At 60.9% G+C, this 19,299-nt stretch overlaps 4 protein-coding genes and 1 long non-coding RNA gene across 5 annotated transcripts in view; 1 reads left to right on the top strand and 4 right to left on the bottom strand.

The window, feature by feature from the left end:
* Positions 1-1,041: 1,041 nt before the first annotated feature.
* PTRH1 (peptidyl-tRNA hydrolase 1 homolog) lies at positions 1,042-3,506 on the bottom strand. Its single transcript, XM_050908152.1, has 5 exons — positions 3,488-3,506; positions 2,871-3,176; positions 2,608-2,707; positions 1,910-1,955; positions 1,042-1,477 (listed from the first exon to the last, which is right to left on the bottom strand). Exons 1-5 carry the CDS (start codon positions 3,504-3,506, stop codon positions 1,286-1,288), a joined length of 663 nt encoding a protein of 220 aa, XP_050764109.1. The 3' UTR covers positions 1,042-1,285.
* A 1,750-nt stretch (positions 3,507-5,256) lies between these two features.
* LOC127023742 (uncharacterized) lies at positions 5,257-8,976 on the top strand. The gene is made up of 3 exons (XR_007767467.1): positions 5,257-5,577; positions 7,148-7,273; positions 8,668-8,976. It is a non-coding gene; the product is annotated as an uncharacterized LOC127023742 (long non-coding RNA).
* Positions 8,977-9,034: 58 nt separating this feature from the next.
* On the bottom strand, positions 9,035-13,896 carry TOR2A (torsin family 2 member A). Its single transcript, XM_050908151.1, is given in 8 exon segments — positions 9,035-9,932; positions 10,493-10,620; positions 10,970-11,145; positions 12,293-12,558; positions 12,966-13,053; positions 13,056-13,127; positions 13,129-13,212; positions 13,882-13,896. Coding segments are annotated over 8 exon segments (1,074 nt in total). The 3' UTR covers positions 9,035-9,687.
* Positions 13,562-18,026, bottom strand: SH2D3C (SH2 domain containing 3C). The gene is given in 8 exon segments (XM_050908150.1): positions 13,562-14,261; positions 14,438-14,644; positions 15,287-15,398; positions 16,145-16,316; positions 16,500-16,615; positions 16,840-17,139; positions 17,142-17,416; positions 17,795-18,026. Coding segments are annotated over 8 exon segments (1,590 nt in total). The 3' UTR covers positions 13,562-14,085.
* A 15-nt stretch (positions 18,027-18,041) lies between these two features.
* The window catches only part of LOC127023834 (endoglin-like), a 10,362-nt gene continuing 9,104 nt past the window's right edge, over positions 18,042-19,299 (bottom strand). Inside the window, 1 exon segment of the mRNA XM_050908148.1 lies at positions 18,042-18,109. Coding sequence (XP_050764105.1) covers positions 18,042-18,109 — 68 coding nt within the window.

Below are 19,299 nucleotides of genomic sequence, written 5' to 3'. Positions count from 1 at the left end.
CCCGGGACGGTGGGTTGCTGCCTTCACCGAGGGTTTGGGGGGCTGCACCCCTCTTCTCCCCACAGCTTGATGAAGGCGATGGAGCAGCGGGTGGAAGCCTTGGTAGCTGAGACCCACAGCGGGATGTCTGAGACCACCAAAGAGATGATCCAGGAGCGCATCGTTCAGGGCAGGTTGAACAGCTACAGCAGGGACTTCCTGAAGGAAAACAACCAGCTCCAGGAGATCACGCGGGACCTGAAGATCCGAGTGGATCTACCGGAGAACAGGGAGAAGGAGATGGCCAACTGCATGGTCTGCAACTGCAAGGTCCCAGCCAGTACAGGCGCAGGCGACACAGCAGGGTGGAGAGGTGATGGCAGGTTGGGGACACCTTTGCTTCCCTGCCTGTCCCCTGGTCGCAGGTAGCCTCAATGCTACAGGAGGAGCTCAGGAGCTGGGGACGGAGCGGAGGAAGGAAGCAGCAGCAGTGCTGCGGTACACATGACCCAGCAAGGGTCCCAGTGCTTGTTCCAGCGCCCGCTGGGACGTGGGCGAGGAGCTGCCCGTGCTGGGGCTCTCGGTGCAGCCGCACTCGCAGGGTACGCAGCTGGACAGGACCTGCTGGCAGAGCCCAGGGCTTTGGGAAACTGCGGTGGTGGTGGTGGGGAGACACCACTTCTCGAGCTGCCCTCTCCACCATGAGACCTGTAATGGGTCTGCGAGGAGGAGCCGAAACTCCTCCAGCTGTTGGAAGCTCCAGGGTTTTGGCTTAAAACCACCTAACTCAAAAAGTATGAGGCCAGCCCTAAAACTTGCTGCAGCGCAGTGGGAGCAGCCCTCGTGCGCTGCTGAGCTACGAGATTCCAGGCGACTTGCGCTTGCCGTGCTTTCTCAACAAAGCTGAAGTGGTTTTGGACCCTGTGGAAGTCGCTCCCATCGCTCTCCACTTCCCACTGGAAGCTTCCCTCCAGCCTGGGCTGGTGGAAGAGGGATGGGAACACAGACTTGAGCTGCAGAGAGCCAGGGACTGCCTGAGTTCAGCAGGCGGCGCAGGAGAGAGGGGCAGGAGCAGGGCAGAGCCAGGGGCAAGCGTTTATTTCATTTCTGTGCCAAACTGCCGTATGAAACCACTGCGGGGGTTTGAGTGGGACACAAGCTGCCTGCATCCATGTGGGGATGGATGGGGGCTACCCCAGCGCCCGGCCAGGCTGCCCGGCAGGGCCAGCTCTGCTCCGCACCACAGTCACCCCGGAGAGTCCGCAGTGCCCTGTCCATCGGCCACGCAGGTCCCCAGGGGTTCGCGTCAGCCCCTGTCCCCCGGCTCCCCCGTGGGTGCTCTCCTCCGCAGGATGTGCTCCAGCAGGAACGTCGCTGCCTGGGCCAGGACCTGCTCCAGCCTCTCCCGCTCCCCAGCGCTGAACGGAGCCAGGACATAGCTGGACACTGTCACTTCACCCTCTGGCCGCCCGATGCCGACTCTGAGCCGGGTCATCTCCTGGGGAGGAAGAAGGAGAGCTGGGGGATCTCCACCCCAAGGGCCCATCTGAGACAGAGCTGGGGCAAGGGGACAGTGCTGGGAGTGGAGCTGGGCAGCGAGGGAGCAGCCTCTCATGTTTTCCAGGTGGTTTTGAGTGCTTGCTCCAAGAAACATGATTTTGGAAGAGGCTTTTGCTGGGCTGTGCTGAGATCCCGGGCTCCTGCCAGGCCTGGCAGAGCCGCTCGAGCTAATTGTTTCCATGTCCTCTATGGCGGCCAAACCGACATCAGCCCTCGGGGAAGCAGAGGGAAGGAGGGGAAGGAGAAAAGAGGGGAGAGGAAAGGGAGCAGGGGCTTGTCTGAGGGGAGTCAGAAGAATGGGAGTGGGGGACGACAAGCCATGCACTGAGGTGGGGGCAGGACTGATCCCCTTCCACCAAGACCCACTCACGTTGGAGTGCAAAGCACTGATGCAGGATCGGACCCCGTTGTGTCCCCTTGGGAGAGAAGGAGAAAAACCATCATTAGTCTGTAAGAGACATCCCCCCCCCCACCACCACAGACCCGTCTTGGGGTCTCTTGCTGCAGGGACTTGGGGATGTGGTCCCAGCCAGGGGCTGCAGCCCCCATGCCCTGGCTCTGCAGGAACATCCAGCCCCTGGGGCTGAGAGCAGCTGGCTGGGGGGCACAAGGGGAGCAGGGCTGGGACAGCGCGTTCTGCGCGTCTCAGCTCTCGCTGCAGCTGGTGCATGTGTGGCTGAGCGCTGTGGCCCAGTACCATCCCTGCCCCGTCCCACAGTGGAAGATTTCCTAGGTTAAATGTCTCGAGGCTGACCCAGGAGCTGGCGCTGGGGCAGGCAGAGTGAAGGCAGAGTGCTATAAAAAGCCCATGTGGTACAGCCGATGGGCTGGATCCAGCCCACAGCCGCTTCCAGGAGGCTCCCTGCCCTTCCTCCCAGGGCAGGAACTGGGAGGCTGCCCAAACAGCCAGCTGTTGCCTCTGCAACTGGGATCGAGCCCAGGGCTGGTGCTGGGCTGAAAACACCGCCAGGCTGGTAGGACGGGGCGAGGAACGGCTGATGTGCCTGGAAGGGCATGGCAAGGCCTCAAACCAGCTCACACAACCAGGGAGCTGGGGCCACCCCATACCTTGCACTGCCTCCCAGCTTGATCGCCACCTTGCCCAGGGCCTTGTCCAGGTCGTCGTGAACCAGGTAAATGTCTTCTGGATGGAGGTTGTAGATCTCAGCTTTGGAAACAGAAACACAGCCCAAGGAATGAGGGGGAGACAGACTCACCAGGCCCTGACCCTGCAGAGCGGGGCCGCAGGGACCCGTGCTGGGCAGGAGGACAGCAGGGCTGTGACAGGGCCCGCTGCCGCAGCAGGCTTCGGGGATGACCGAGCCGCTCACCGGCGCTGGCGACGCTGAGCCCGTTGAGGTTCATGAGCCTCCGCGGCTTGAGCAGCACCAGCTCCAGGCCGTGGGCCGCAGCCAGGGCCACATCGGCGCAGCACCGCCTGTCCACTCGCCAACCCTCGGCCACCGCCAGCTGCCGGGCCAGCCGGTCCAGCACCGCCATACCCACGCTGTGCCGCGTCCCCCGCAGCCCGTAGTTGCCCAGGCCGGTCACCTGCCCGCTGGGTGTCAACAGGGCTCTGCCGGGCCGCCATGACGCCCCTGATCCCCCCCACCACCACCCAGCACCCCTCAGCCCCGCTCCTCACAGACCCGATCCCCCCTCGCGCTCCCCTCAGCCCCGGTCTCCCCGGTGCTCCCGCTCACAGCCCCGGTCCCCTCAGCCCCGGTCCCCTCAGCCCCGCTCCCCCCTCCTCCCCTGACGCCCGGCCCCACCATGACGCGCGGCCCCGCCCGGCTGACGAGCGGTCGCGCGCGCCCCGCCAGCTCCGCCGCCAGCATCGCGCCGCGTCCTCCTTTCCTCCGTGACGTCACGCCCGCGCGCCGCCAATGGCCCGGTGCCGCTTCACACACACACATATCCCCCCACCCCCCCCGCGCCGCCATCTTGCTTACGGGCAGCGCCGCCATCTTGCTTGCGGGCGGCAGGGCGGGCCCGGGGCGGTGGCGTGGGGCGGGCCGCGCTCCGCCCACGCAGGGGCCGTGCCCGCCGCTGTGGTAAAGCCCCGCGGGCCGGCCGGCTATGGGCCCTGCACGGAGGGCCAGCCCGGCGGGGCGGCTGCGGTAGGGCCTGGGGGTGAAGCGTGGGGTTACTGGGGGCCGCGGCCTGGGAACGGTCCCTCAGGCGGGAGGGGGATGGAGGCCGGGGGGCTGTTTGCCACGGCACTGCTGGAGAGGCCGGGAGAGGCCCCTGCGGAGGGTCTTCGGGCCCGGTCAGCATCTGCGCAGCATCGGGTCCCTGAGGGAAGCGGGGTCCCTGCCCGCAGTTGTGTGGGGCAGGGTGCAGGAGCAGTAGGTGCACAGGGCTGTGCCCCATGTTTTATGTGTTCATGCCTGTTACGTTCCCAGTCATACCGTCCTTAGCAGCAGCCTTTGGGGTACAGCTGGATGGGGGGGATGCATGATCCCTCACCTTCCCCCAGCCACCCTCCAGCCCTGGGTGGCTCTTGGCCCTGCCAGTGGAGCAGAGCTTTCTTCCAAAGCTGTGTGACAGTCCCCCAGTCTAGCAGCATGTCACTGGGCTTCGCTCATGGCTCTTTTCCTTTCCACAGCTGGCAGAAAGGGCTGGATTTCTTCTCCTGTGGCCAGTGGGAGGAAGATATCACCTGCTATTCGAAAGCCATTGACCTGGATCCACAGAGGGTAAAGGGTCCCCAGAGGGCTAGGGATACACCAGGCTGGGAGCCAGAGAAGGGAGGCAGCATCGTTAAGGCTGGCTCTCACGCTGGTATCTGGCTTCAGGATGCTGTTAACCTCTCGCCAGGCTGATCCTGGGTAGTTTGAGCAGGGCTGGACTGGGTCAGTGTGGGCTGAGGGTTGTCCGTGGTGCAGGCAGAGCTGTACGAGCAGCGGGCAGAGGCCTTCCTCCAGCTCTGTGGCTTCCAGTCGGCCATGCTGAACTTCAGGAAGGTGCTCATGCTGGTGCCTGCATGGGAGCAGCCCTGCCTGGCTCGCCTGGCCCTTGTCCTTGACCTGCAGGTCAGCCACTGCTCCTCTCCCCCTGTTTGCAGCCTCGGCCTGTGGCCAGGCTGACAGGGCTTCCCTGCAGGGCCAATGCCTGCTCAACCAGGAGCTCTGCTGCTAGGCCCTGGAGGCCTTCACACAGGTAGCCGAGCTGCAGCCTCACCACAGGGTGTTTTGCCGGAGGAGGTAAAGCCAGGGCAGCGCTAGACTGTCCAGCTGGGCTGGCCTTGCTGTGGGCTGCCTCCAGCCTTGCCCGTCTCCTCTTGCAGCATTGCGTGTCTTGCGGCTCTCAACAAGTTCCCAGAGTGTCTCCGGATGCTCAACAGAGACCTGGAGGAGGATGCGAGGAACCTCTCAGTGCTCTGTGCCTCCTTCTACAGATGCTTTGGGCAGGTATGGCTACTCTGGTCCCTCAGGGGCCCTGCTGTCCCTTCTGGAGGCTGGGGATGTGCTGGGAAGCGCCAGGCTCTGAGGGTGTCTGGTCTCACTGGGCAGCTGGCCCTGTGTCACCAGGACATCTGATGGGCCCTGGAGCTGGAGCCACAGCACAGAGCTGCCCAGGCCCTGAGGTGGAGGCTGCTGAGACGAGGCCAGGAGGCCAAGGCCGAGGCGGTGTCCAACACCCTGTGCGGGGATCTGCGTGGGGCCCTGCTCAAGATCAGCTTCGCGATCAGGGGTGACCCCTTGGCCACCGAATTCTTCACCCTCAGGTAGTGAGCGTGTCACTGCGGCCGGTCGGCCCCATCGGCTTCCGAGCTCTCCTGTCTCTGTCCCTGTGTCGCAGGGGAACCCTCCTTCCGATGGCTCAAGGACTTCAGTGCAGCCCACAAGGACTTAGCCAAGGCGAGGGAGCTGGGTGCCCTGGAGGCCCAGGAGGCTCGGCGGCAGCTGGTGCTCACCTATGACGACTGTGCTGTGCACTGCTACACCCCTGGCTGATTTGATGAGGCTGTGATGCTCCTTGGCGAGGCTCTGCAGGATGAGAGGAGGGAGAAGGGGCTTTATCTCAACAGAGGAGGTAAGCAGCCAGGCTGGGGATCGCAGTGGGGTCCCCAGGGTGAGGGCTGGGGTGTCAAACAGCAGTGTCCGCACTTGGGCATTGAGCGTGTGCAGGGGAAGGCCCTGTGCTGGTGTCCTGTGTTAGGGAGCGGTGACTGAAATGGGTGGTAGGACCCCTGGGTTCTCCCTTGGTCCTGACCCTGATTCAGAGCTGTGCCTGCCTGGACCATTTCAGCAGCGGGGAGAGGTACCAGGAGCCGGGATTTACAACTGGTGGTTCGGCTCCCTCCCCGCATGGCTTGTCCTGGGGGCATGGCTGGGAATGGCTGCTCTCTTCCAGACCGGGCTGCGTCTCCTGCCTGGCGGAGCTCAGAGCTTTTGGCTAATGACAGTGAAATCTTTGTGGCTGGGGTGGGCTGGACACGCGCCGTGCGTATTTCCCACTGGCACAGAGAGCTCCAGACAAAGCCCGAGGGTGGCAGCCAGCCCCCAGCCGCTCTCATTTAACCCAGATGCTGACGCTGCATCGCTGCAGACTGCTTCCTTCGCCTGGGGGAGCTGGCCTATGTGCTAGCAGATTACCAGCAGGCGCTGGAGCTGAGCCCGGGGGGACCACGTTGTGCAGAGCTGGGTTGCGGCGGCACTGCACGAGCAGGGCTGGCAGGATTTGGTGGTGAGGTGAGCGGGTGGGCTGGTGCGGTCTGCCCCAGGGCCGGTGGCGAGCCAGGCTGCTGAACGTGCTCGCTCCTGTCCCCTCGCAGGCAGTACCGGCAGGCGGAAGCTTGCTTCTCTGCGACCATTGAGCACGACCCCCAGAAACCGCTGTACTACCTGTGCCAGGCCAGGGCCCCCCTGTGCCTGAGGAGGGTGGAGAGTGCGAGGGAGGATGCTGCCTTAAGTCTGTGGCTTGACCCCACGGATGGCAGTGTATAGCCCTGCACGGCTCCCCGATGCCCTCCTCAGGCCGTGGGTGATGTTCTCAGCCTGTTGCCTCGACTGCAGTCTCTGTGCCTACCCCTCATGCAGTTTGAGGCAACCCTGGTCTTTCTGCTCTGTATGGGGGGTCAGCAGCTGATCAAGGAGCAGGGACTGGGGTCAGGGGTCCTGCCAGCATGCGGGTCCAAGCCAAGCAGCGAGGGTTATAGCCTGGCTCTAATTAAAAAATTTAAAAAAAGGAGGAACAACAGCCTTGTGCCAGAGCCACTGGGCAGGTCTCTTTCCTCCTTATTTTAATTTTCCTGTTTCTTTGACCCTAATTCAGGGCAAAAGCCCTCCTGTGTCTGGCTGCGATAAGGGGAACGTGTCTCCACACGCCATTGCCCAGCATGGTACCACTCAGGGCAGCGGCATGGCTCGATCGATCTGGGTTTTGTTTGAGGTGAAACCCAGGCTCCCCGTTGGGGCAGGTCCCGGTGGGGCTGGCGGGGCCTTTGCTGGTGGCACGAGGTGGGTGTTTGGCTGTGGTGGTGGAAACCCTGTGGCTCAGTGCTCGGAGCTCACTGCGGGGAGGAGTTTTTCCGTGGAGGAGATCCAGGTCTCACCTTGTCGCCACTGCAGATCCTTTCCCTCATATGCTACCTCTCTCTAAGACTGTCTGTGCTGTCCTGAGGAGCGAGACTGGATGCATTGCCCAAGAAACCTTGGAGAAAATGCTTCAGGGCCCCCCCAGAACTCACTATTTCGGCTGACGTCACCTGGTGTGACAGCAGCAACAGGTATGTGCAGGGGGGTAGTTTGTCTTGGGTGTTAAGTCCACTAGTGCTGCCCACTCCAAAGAGGCGTTGCTCAAATCCTGAGTGCGAGGGTTTTGTTTGCTCTGGAGCGCAGTGGCATGTTTCAGAGCTCACCGATGAAGTACTCGTGCTGGCAAAGACAGGTTTTGCCCCTTTCTGCTCCTAAAAGGTGACGGCGGGTTGCTGGATGTCTGCACTTGGCCTGGGAACCTTGTTCTAAGCAGGTGTCTCACTCCTTCTCAGCCCTCCCAGATAAAGGATCGCTTTGGGGGCTTGCTGCAGGCCTGCAGCATTGCCTTTGCACTGGCACTTGTCCCCAGGCCGCCGATGGCACTAGAGGATGATCGGATGGAAGCAGTGCCTGAGGGCGCAGGGCTGCACACAGGAGTAGGAGCTGTGCGAGGGCCAGCGACCGGGGTGAGCAAGCCCAGGGTGCGGCGGCAGGGGCTGCAGGCTCAGATCTCGCCCCCAGCCAGCGCGCGGAGCGGCAGCGATAGCTGGTGCAGAAACTGCTGGTCTGCCACTGCGCCCGCCCAGCACCTCGCCTCGGCCCTCGGCTCCCCGCGCACGGGGCCACCAGGCAGGCTTCCGCAAAGCGACTCTCCCCGGGAAGGAGGTGACGTGGCTCCCACCTCCTGCTGCGCTGGCACTAGCCCTGCGAACGTGGCCTTGGGACCCAGAGATGTGCTCTGCGGTGGGGGAAAAGTGCCACTGGGGCAGAGAGACCCAGTGACCTTCCTGGGCCTACGCTGGCTCCTTGGCGGAGGACGTCTGGCCCAGCGACTGCCGTTTCGCCTCCTCCCCAGGGAAAGGCTGCTGTCTTGTTTCCAGTTACCTAATTGGAGAGCATCAGCTCTGTGCTGCTAAATCCCCGAAGTCCCATTGCATCAGGCAGCTGTTCCCATGCAACTGCAAATCTTCTAAGTCCTTCCGCACTAGCTGCAGTCAGGCATCCAAGTAAAAGACTGTTCCCCAACCGTTTCTTTCATAAAAGATTTATTTTAAAATTAGAAATGCATAACATTTCTGGAAGAGGCAGAATTTTTGGGTCTGTCTGTGGGCTAGCTCCCGGGTAGCATTTGGGTGGTGTCTAAAATAGCTATCCCCAAAGCTCTGGCCCTGGAGCTGGAATGGTCCCAAGTGCTGGCAGCTCATTTCAGCATAGGGCCCGAGCGGAACATCGGGAGCTTTGGGAAGCGTCCCTGCACGCATCCCTCGGGCAGTCTGTTCCTAGAGAGTCAATGATTCTGGTTCCTCTGAGCTGTTCTCCCATAACTGACTGCACAGAGGAAATCAAAACCTGGGGAAAGGCCAGTGGTGCTGTGCACCCCACGCTTGGCAGCGTGGAGTACTCATCTTCTCTAAGTTGTCCCCAGGTCCCCTGTCGTGACACCACCCAGAAGCTGAACGGACGCTGGCCCAGCCACAGCCTGGAAGGTCTGACCAGCAGAAGGATGTACAAGAGGCTCAACAGCTCATAGCACCAACTCTCAGCCTGCTGTAGAAATCATCACTGAATAAAAGGAATTTTCAAAACTGTTAGTGGCACCACAGGCTCCTCTGGAGGTAGGACTGACATTTTTCGTAGCTGGTAAAACAAGCAAGAAGTCTTTTTGTTGTTGTTTTCCTGGTTTGCTGCAGGGAAACCCTTTCGACTTTAGGGGAAAGATGGACAAGGAGGTGGTAGGAAGAACCTGGCTCTTGGCAGATCAGGTGTTGCCATCCCCCACATTACCCCCCCACACTTGTTGGCGGTGAAGCTGGTCCCCACCAGCACCTATTCACAGTGAAAGGAAGCTGGAAAGAAGTTGGCTCTAAAACTTCCTTGAAAAGATAACTTTGCTGCAATGTTGAAGGTGTTCGCAGGCCAGCGCTGCAGGAGTCAGCGCCAGCGCTGTCACGTTGTACCAAGGAGCTGAGGCACAGCCACGCTTAAAAAGGTTTTAAAAAACTGTTAAAATGTTGTAGGAAAGAAATATTCTTCTGTGGGCTCAGAATCTTGATATGTTGGCTATCAATAGCTGCCAAGCGAGGGGAGAGCTGCAGGTGGGTGCTGCTGACAGGGTGAGAAACCTCCCTGACACAGCAAGCCCTCTTGGCATCTCCCCCTTGTCATCACAGATGTCTTGGGTGGTACGCCGGGCTGGTCGTATCCACCCTCACCTGGCCAAGGGTAAATCAGTAAAGTGCTTTAAATCCCATCCCTTGCACTTGGTCCCGCAGCCGCATCCTGCAGCGGCCTCCGTGGGGCTGGAGCGAGGAGTTCAGCAGGAGAGCGCTTCTGCTGCCGAGAGGGAACACACAGCTCCCACTGCTCATCCTGCCAGCCCTGGGCTCTGCCGCTTTACAGCTCCATATACATCCCCTATGGATCTGAGCAAGGCCCTTGCCAGTGACTAGAAGAAAAAACTGATCCGAGAGGCTACTGTTTTGCAGCCTGTTGATGAGAATATTTTCTCCTCTTCTGGGAAGTAGGGGATGCTGTCAGCCACCTCCTGGACAACACTGGGACGGACTTCGAGGCCTTGCTGGACAAGTTCGCTGACGACGCACTGCTTTACGTGGTGGCGCTTCAATGGGAGGAAGGGCACAACAAAATCAATGAGATGTTCGTTAATGATCCCAGATTTCCAGAATCCACCTGCAAAAGCAAAGCAAAAGACCAGTTTTACCTTCAGAGAGTCTCTGCGGTCCCTGGAATTCAAAGAGCTGCTTTGTGCAAAGCCAAAATACTCAGCTGAAGACAGATCTGCTCCAGTTTTGTACAAGGAGAGAGTTGAACCCATCAGTTGTCACCCCCCTTCCCCCCCCAATAGACTTGTTCTCCAGGAATGGGGGGATTTAGCTTGACTAGTCAGAACTTAAGCTCTGCTCCCTGTAACAAGGGCAAAGCAAGGAGAACCAGGCAGGCAGTGGGGATCGGTACGTCTCGGTGCCTTTCCAGCGAGCATGCTGTGCTGTCTGCCATCCCCCAACTGTGAATACACCTTGTCTCCAAAGAACTTCGCTAAACATGGCAACAGGTCTGCTTCTCTTCACCAGGAAACCTCGAGGGGATCGCAGTTCCCTTCCCTCAAAACCCCCTCGTCCCTTTCTGGCTGCCTGGAAGGTGGCAGGCGGTGTCGGTGGCTGCCTGGAATGGGCCTGGCTCCCTCTGCCGGGCTCTGACCCTGCAGGAAGGGCTCTGCTCCATGGACTCACTCTGAGGGTTTTCAAACACGGCTTTGGAGATGGCTGGCTCCAGGTCCTGCAGGCTGATCTCCTCCCGGTCCTTGCGGGCACGCCAGAGATCCAGCGTCATCTCGTTGATCTGCTCCCCTCCTGCGTTGCTGCATAAGAATGAGATGCTTATTGGGCATGTATCCGGGAAAATGGTGTTGCAGGACAGAGGTGGCACCTGACACCCTCCAGCCTGCACGAGTGCAAGCCAGGATCTCCCAGCTGCCTGGCCTAAAATGACTCCTGTAAAGGCAGCCAAATAACAGGGACAGGAGAGCTTTTTCAGACTCTCCAGGTCTATCTATTCACAATAAAATAGTGTCTCGGTATTTGTAGAGGCTCAAGGCTTGGAGAAGGAAAAGCAAAACAAGTGTGTGTTCTGAAGTAGGTATGACCTCTGCCCAAACGAGAAGCAGTGTGCTGGAAGGCCCCGCGATGCCACCGAGGGGCCTCTCTTACCTTATGAAGATGAAGATCGCTTTGCGGTAGTTGGTCCCATACACAACCCACGAGGGTCCCAGGAATGGTATGATTACATCGATCAGGCCCGGGTGCATCTTGTCCATCTCGTCAAAGAGAAAGGCCGACCGTCCACAGTTTGTCAAGTTCCCTTGGATCCAGCGCTTCAGGCTTTCCTAGGAAAAATACCCACCGAGCCGTAAGGCAGTGAGAAACCGAGGGCGGCGAGGGAGGCTCGAGCTACCCCAGAGCAGAGGCTGAGGCCTGGGCTCAAGCAGAGCTGAAGGTGCTGAAAGCGGCTTGTCCCTGCACAGCACCACCTACTCGGAGCAGGAACAGCCAGCACTGGGGAGGTCCCCTTTATTCTGGGCTTCGCACAGTGGCTGTTACTGGCTTTATTAGCCCATTGTAGATCTTTTATTACAGATCTAAAGACGGAGGCAGCAAACTAAAGCTGGGGATTCAGACTCCTACAGTTCCCCATGTTCTTCTTTCACTGTGTATCTAAACAGTTCCCAGCTACTGAGTGCTTTTTGCCAGCTCCTGTCCTGGTGCAAAAACAAGTGCCTGCACTGACCCAGAACAGCTCTGGCTCTTTACCACAGCTGAAGTTACTTCAGTGTAGATGCCAGTCCACACAGAACAACTCGCATTGCCTGGGTGCATGGATAACTCTTAATTGAAGAACTTCACCCAGTATGGGTTCTACCTTCCTGAGGGTATTTCTTCTAAGGACGCAATACAACAAATAACTTCTCCAAACACCCAGAAAGCAAACGTCCAGGTGCACTGATTCCCGGTTCTGCTGAGGATTTGGCAGCTAACCTTCACATTTTGATTTCTTCCCTTTCTCAGCTTTAAGAGACAGAGCGGCACGGTTAAGAGTCTAGAGCTGCTGTTCAGGAGCTGCTTGCTCTGTGAGGAGGGGATTACAAGTCTAGCGATACGCAGGTTTTCACAGCCATCAAGCTGTTTGGAAAGCAATGGGAGAATTTTAGTGCCTTTCATCTAAGCAAAGCACTTTTGTTTGTGCGTTCAAAGGGCTGTGTAAATATTTAAGGAATGAGAACATGATCACAGCAAGGACTGCTGTGGGGAAGACGAAAGTGATAACTGAGTGCCAGAGTATATCACAGTTACTAGTGGATCCTTCAGTCAGTGTGTGGAGCCACTCAGCTGTGTTTGTCTGAGAGGGTAAAACAAAGAGCTGTTATTCCTACTGCACTTCAGGAAACAGCCTGAATGCATATGTAGTACTGATGATCAAGATGGATGTAACCAAACCCCTAATCAAGCGGTACTGTGCTGAGAGGCGTCCCTTACCTTGTACTGCTCTATCTGCTCAGCGTGGGGGAAGTGCACTATCGGAGAGAACTGGTGAACATAGGGGCTCTGGAGGCCACCCTGGAAGAGGTAGCGGATGAGCATGGAGCTCACGTAGGTTTTGCCTGTTCCAGTCGAGCCATGGAAGGACATCACGAGGGGTTTCACTGGATTCTGGTTCTCCAGGAACTCCTTCACTCCCTTCATCACCTGCTGCCTCACCAGGGGCTGCCCCACCAGACTGATGGCCAACTCGCACTCCAGACCTGAAGCAAAATCAAATCAAGGCTTAGAATATGCAGGTTGAAAGAGCTCTTGTCCTGCGCTGCGGCTGTCCCGTCTCCGAGCGCAGCTTCCTCGGGCCCCTCTCGGTCAGCCAGCCCAGGCTGCAGAACGGCCCTGCCGCCCAGTCGTGCCCCTCGGCGGGGTGGGGAGGCCGGCAGCCCCCTCTGTGCCCCGCTCCAGGGGCGGCCCCCGGGGAAGGGTCTCCTGGGGATGCCCTGGCTGCCGGGACCCCCTTGCCTGCCGCCTCCCCGGCCTCGGAGTCCCCGTCCTCAGAGACACACCCCCCCCCCCCCCGGACCTCAGGCCCCGGCCTCACGGCCCCTCACCTCAGGGGCGCCCCCTCTGACCCCCGCGCCCCGCCCCGCCCCGGCCCGCCGCCCCCGCTGACCGCGCAGGTCGGGCCCGAAGCCGCACTCGCAGTCCGCCGAGAAGCCGCAGCTCAGCGCCCGCAGGTCCCAGGCGGCGGCGGGCGGGCGGCGGCCGCCAGCAGCAGCGCCAGGGCCAGCGACGCCGCCGCCGCCGCCGCTCCGGGGGCCATGGCGGCCGCCCGCTCCGGCACCGCCCGCACTACCGCTCCCGGCGTGCCCCGCGCGGAGGCGGGGCGAGGAGAGGTGGTGCCAGAGCGCAGGGCGGAGCTACGAGGAAAGGGGCGCGGTCAGGGGACGCGGGGGCGGGGCCGGGCCCATATTGCCCCGCCTCCCGCCGTGGGCAGGGGCTGCGTGCCCCGCTCCGGGCCGGTCCTGCAGCGGGGCTGGGGCACGGCTGGTGCTTTGGGGACCCCCGGCCCCCCCCCCCTTGAAGAGGGGGGGTCAGGGCAACCACACAGCACTTCCAGCGAAGGGCTGTCACTGGGCCACCGTGGAGGTCCGGGGGCCAGGCAGGGCTGGGTTCAGCACAGTGGTCCCCGTCACCAGCCCTTCCCCGGCTCTGCTCTCCCGGGGGGGCCAGGGCCTCGTTTAAATGACACCCACGGGAGAGGGGATCCCCTTGAGGAACAGCATAAAAGTTTATTGTATGTACGAACCAAACCCATGAGATCTGTACACGTATTTACAAGACAAAACGAATGAGCCTAATTATTTACAACAAGAACCGTCCTTCACAAGTCTGTACATCGAGAAGTGATGGTGAAAATGTATTTACAAGCGGGATCCCACAGCCGTGGGCAAGACGGAGATGGAAAAGAAACGAAACCGAAGGGTGAGGTGAGGGGCACTGTGTAGCCATGGACCTCAGTGGGGCTGGATGGTGGACACCGGTGCTGGCCTGCCCAGACACGCTGCTCTCGGGGCAGCGGTGCGGACCCCCTGGCCTGTCATGTCCCGAGGAGGGGCAATGGTAGATGGGAGGTGGCTGCTTTTCCTCCTCTTTGTCTCAAAATCGCTGATCTGTGCCCCAGCGCCTTTCTGGGCCATCTGTCCTCCTCCTGGTGCTGGGTGCCTGGCCCCATCCCTTACCCCACAGCCGCTGGGGGGGCGAGCTGGGGGGTCTCCCAGCGCCCGGCGGGGTTACAGCTCGCTGAAGCGCACCGCCGGCTCCAGCTTGTGGGACAGGGCGGTGAGGACCTTGTCGAACTTCTCGTAGCGCTCGGCCTGGCTGCTCTCGGCCCCGCGGCTGCCCCAGAGCAGCCGCAGCTGGAACTCGGTGCTGAAGACCTCCAGCAGCTCTGCTCTGCCCTGGAAACCTGCAGAGAGGGAGAGTCAGTTCCCCGGGATGGGATGGGATGGGATGGGATGGGATGGGATGGGATGGGATGGGATGGGGACCCTGCGCCCGTGGGATGCTCCGTCTGGTGCTGGGCTGGAGCCGCACGCTGGGAATGCGGCAGAGGAAAGGGGCTCTGCCGTCCCCATCGCTTACCCTGCAGCTTCACCTCAGCGTTGGTGTGGTAGAGCCCGCCGTGGTGGGCCACCATGCGCGCCGCCTCCAGGTGGGCCATCACCACCTCCACGCCGTTGTCGGTGGTCTCCCAGGGCTCGGGGCTGTCCGTGAGAGCCTCATCCCGCTCCAGGAGCGTCACAAGGGGCACGATGTGGGGAAAGGTGGTGTTGGTCAGCGGCGGCCCTTCTGCGGAGAGAGGCACCCTGAGGACCCCGCGCGGCCTCGTGCCCCTGCGTCCCCCTCCCCATCTGCCCCGGTCCCATGGAGTGCTTGCATGGCCACAGCCCCGCGAAGCTGGGCTGCCACCGCACTCCCGGGAGAGGCTTTTAGGCTCAGCTGTAGCACAGCAGTGGCCGTGGCTCTGTGATCGCTGTGCCTGGGGCCATCGCCTTGTTCAACACCAGCTCCTCCCAGCCAGGCTTTCTGGTTGTGCCGGGAGGGGAACGCTGCTGTCCCTGCTCGGGCTGCGTCTGCATTTCCCAGGGCTGCGATGGGGAGCAGGTTTGCAGAGCCCAGAGCGCTGGGTGTTGGGGAGACGTGGCTTTTCATCTTTGCCGACTGGCTGCCCTGTCCCCTCAGCTTGGCACGCGCCGCCATGCGAGCGCGAGGGTTTGGCTCAGCTGAGTTGTGTTTGTGCCCAGACGCTGGTTTTATTTAGTTATGAAATGCTTCCTTGGGTGCTGCGGCAGTTCAGCAGCCAGAGGGGAACCGTCTGGCACTGGCTGGGAGAGGGTCAGAGCTCTCAAATGCGTCCCCCTCCAACAAGGCTGTCCCCAGATGAAGCGGGAAGGAGCAGGCAGGCGAGAGAAGGGGAGCTGCTCCCGTTACCTTTCCCTTCGTTCAGGCTCTTCAGGAACGGTTTGAGCTTCTTCTCATAGAGGATCGCGCCCTCCGTGTGCCGCTGCCGCAGCACCATCCAGGTCTGCTCCAGCCGGGCGATCTGAAAGTAGATGGGGCAGATGGAGGGTGCTGGGGGCAGCACAGCCCCCGGGGGACCGAGCTCTGGGCTCGCAGGGTGCTCCTAGGGGGGCACAGCCTGGTCCCGGAGCCATGGCCCCCAGCCTTGCACACAGCAGTGCCTGCTGTTCCCCAAAACAGCCTCCTCCACCAGCGCTCACGGCCAGAGATGGCACAGCCCTGGCACCCAGGCTGGGTTCAGGATTTCTCCCCCCTCCCTGTGCCCCAGGACAGCAGCTTCCCTGCGTTGCAGCAGCCTTGAAGATGAGACGCAGGGAGGAGGCAGCCATTCCACCTCCTTTGTGCAGGCAGGAAGCAAGACTTCCCAGCTGGGCTCGATTTAAAATTGAATTTTAATCTCCTTTCATCTTCCAAAGGGAGCAGTGTGGCCCGGAGATGCTGCTGCCACAGCCTTGAGACTGATTTGTATTGTACTGGAGGGCAGATTCATTTCCTCCCAGGAACACAGCCCAGCACAAAACAAAAAGCCCAACCACTGAAAAACAATCGGATCCCGGCGGGACTGGGCTGTCTGCTCCGCGGAGGGGACGGCTCTTCCCCTTCCCTGCTTACACCCCAGCGGATGTGGCCCCACGCCTCCTACCCTGGGCATTTTTCCCCTTCTCCCACCCCAATGGGTGTCGGAGCCCGCAGGACACAGCGGGAGGGATGTGTTTTGGGCGAGGGGGCTGAGCCCAGGCCACGAGGACAAAGGGAGCGTCCCTGTACCTGTGTCATTTCCAGGGCGTTCATCACAGCCGCAAAACTGAACATGTTCCCCATGGTGCTCTTCAGCTCGGCGGCCAGCTGGATGGTTTTGTGGAGCAGGGCTGCCCGCTCCTCCGTGCTGCCCGTGCAGCCCAGGATGTCCACGGCGATCATGATAGACATGGTGTGGAACCTGCCGCGGGGCGAGATGCAAAGCGGGGTCAGCGAGGGGGGCTGGGGATGCTCCCGGGGCTCCTCCACCCCGGGAGGTGCAGTGGACCCACCCCCCCGTGCCAAGCTGGGGACACCCCAGGGGAGCCGGGCTGTGCCGTGCAGGGGAGCCCGGCGGGCTCGCCTCTGCCGTGGTGTGCCGTACCGTTCCAGCAGGTCAAGGCGGAGCTGGTGGCCGTGGGGCAGGGTGAGCAGCTCCATGCCGGAGCTCACCCCCATGAGCCGCTGCATCTCCACCGTCACACCCAATATCCGGGCGACCTGGCAAGAAAGGTGAGAGCTGATTAGACCTTTGTTAATTGAGGAGAAGCTGAAGCGTCCTCGGGCAGCCTCTTGCCCAGCCCAGCCTCTGCCTGCCCCAGCTGATACAGCATGGCAGAGCCCCGCAGGGATGCTCCAATGCTTGGGGGTGCTCCGATCCCCTGCCAACCCGGAGCGATCGGAGGGCAGTGGTGCCGGTCCCTCCCACCCGGCCCCAGCCGTACCAGGCAGTCCACTTTGGTGATGTGTTTGGCCAGCGTCTTCACGTCCACCTCTGCCAGCAGCTCTTTGACCTTCTTGAGCACAGCCATCTCTAGGGGTTTGTTCTCCAGGGGGATGAGCAGGGACTGGAAGGCCGCAGGGTTGAAGGAGGAGGTTGTCTCCATGGTGGGGGGCACAAAGCCCATGAAGTCCAGCTCTCCTTTCACCCTCTGCCCTGCCTCTGTTCCCCAGAGCCGTTCTCCACAGTCCCTCTCTGTCCTTCCTCCACCTTTAGCCTCTCTACGTAGCTCTTTGTTGGCAGCTGCTTGGTGTCATGAGCTGGCCGGTCTCTGCTGATGGGCGAGGTGGGGTGGAGCTGGCAGTAATGCCCCGTGTCCGGGTCGCTGTAGCTGTTCACGGAGGGAGAGGGGGAGGCACGGGCATACCCGTGGCAGGGAGTCGAGTGGGTGCTGTGGGCAGGGTCTGGCAGAGGTTTGCTGTTGCTCCCCGGGCACAGCTGGGGCTCGCTGGACCTTCTTATGACTGGAGAGGCCGGGGCAATCCCGGCTGCTTGGCAGGCATGCGGCTTTAGCCGTGTAACTGTAGGGAGCAGAGGACACCCCGTTATCAGAGCCTGGAGATACGCACACGCATAGGGACCATGGATGCAGTAGCCTGGGGATGCGGAGCTCAGGGAAAGCCCTGCTGCCTGAACAGAGTCAGCCGGTCCCAGGACAGCTACACGATGATGCAGCTGAGGTCTGGCTGCGGTCCCATCCTCAGCTCAAGCCCTCTGTCAGGACAGTTTTCTTTGCCGTGCAAAGAGCCAGACGGGGTTTCGCTAGCAGGGAGTGACGCAGGAGCTTGTCTTTACAGCCAGCTCCGTCCCCCTCCCCAGGTCCCTGCATCACACCCGTGCCAAGCCCAGCCTGACCCACATCCCCACAGTCCCCAGTGGGATGGAGGGGTGATGCCTACCCGTGCTGTAGGCGGGTGACGCTGGGTTCTCGGAGATGGGGGACATCGGGGAGTGCAGGTCTTGGATCTGGTCCACGCTGACGGCACAGTTGCGAATGATGTCTCTGTGGTGGGGCAGGGACACGCTGGGGAGGGGGCAGATGGGGCAGGTTAGTCCCTGCAAACAGGGCCCGGGCAAGGGCAGAGGGGCTGGGATGAGGGTTTGCTGCCCCATCACCTCCCCTCGGGTCATCGCCTCCTTCCACAACTACCCATAACGAGCTGAACCCATAACAAGCTCAGCTGGAGCAATGAGTGGGCAGTCCCTGCAGGCAGCTGGGAGCAGAAGGGGTCAGCACCTATATAAAAGCAGACAGCCCTGCCTCTGGGGAGCTTGGTCATATGGAGAAGAGGAGAAGGATGCCCTGATGCCAAGGTACTGCTTTGGGGCGGGCAGGGCGGCGGGCAGGGCAGAGCAGAGCATGGCTCGGCTCGGCTCGGCTCGGCTCGGCTCCAGGGTGCTGTGGGGAAGCGGCTCTGGCAAAGAAGTCATGGGGGGTAGTTTTCTAGGGTTGTGCTGCAAGGTGGTATCTGACACTGTGTTACTCTATTTCCACCTGAGAGCGGTGTCGGGATGGTTAGGTGAGCTGTTGCTCTGACCCAAACCTTAGGAGAGGTGGAAAGTGCCTGGAAGCTGGACTCGGAGCCCAGCAGGCACCTGATGGAGGCAGTGAGGTGCCTGGGTCGGTGAGCTGCAGCATGTGCGCTCAAGGAGCTGCATAGCAAGCAAGGAGGTCTTGGGCTGGTGGGGCAGCAGTTGTGGCCTGACGCAAACACCATGTGTCAATGGTGTTGCAAAAGATGCTGTGTCTGGGGGGGGCCTGAGCGCAGGGAGGGTTGCAAGGAGGCATGGCAGGTAATTCACTGCCCTCCCTGCTATGGGTGAGGGCTGGGCTGCTGTGATGTGTTTGGTCTTGAGCACTGTGCCTCTGTGGTGGGAGGAGGATGGGAGAGCAGTGGTGGCGATATGGGGTTTGGGGAAAATGTGAGTGGTGAGGAAAGATTGATGGATCTGGGCTCTTCTTCTGGAAACACATATGCTCTCCTAGAAGTCTGAGCGTTTTCCTTTTCCCTGCCATAACAGTTGGTTGCCTGTTTTCCGCTGGCGCGTTCTCACCCTGCCCTTGGGCTGAGAAGGTCAGGGCGGTGAGAAAGCAGCTTGGTTCAATGACAGGCTGTGGGACAGGCTGCGTCCCGCTGGGGAGGCAGGAGTAGATAAGTCCCCCCATCAGCTGCTGTATGTGAGGATGTATGTGTGGCTCTGCCATTCCCTGCTGGGCTCTGGGCAGCCCGGGGCTGCCAAAAGCAAGCCGTGCAAAGGAAATCTCCTTCTCCACCTCCAGAGAAGCCCAACTGCTCCAAGGTTAATGTGAGCAGATCAGCCATGCGAGGCTGTGATCTGGGGGCTGTGCAGACCCCACAGCACAGCTCCATTGGTGTCCTCCTGCCTATCAGGCTTTCAGCTC

This window comes from Gymnogyps californianus, chromosome 18 (assembly GCF_018139145.2).
Source record: "Gymnogyps californianus isolate 813 chromosome 18, ASM1813914v2, whole genome shotgun sequence".
Lineage (NCBI taxonomy): Eukaryota > Metazoa > Chordata > Aves > Accipitriformes > Cathartidae > Gymnogyps > Gymnogyps californianus.
This window is presented reverse-complemented; position numbering and strand designations above follow the sequence as displayed.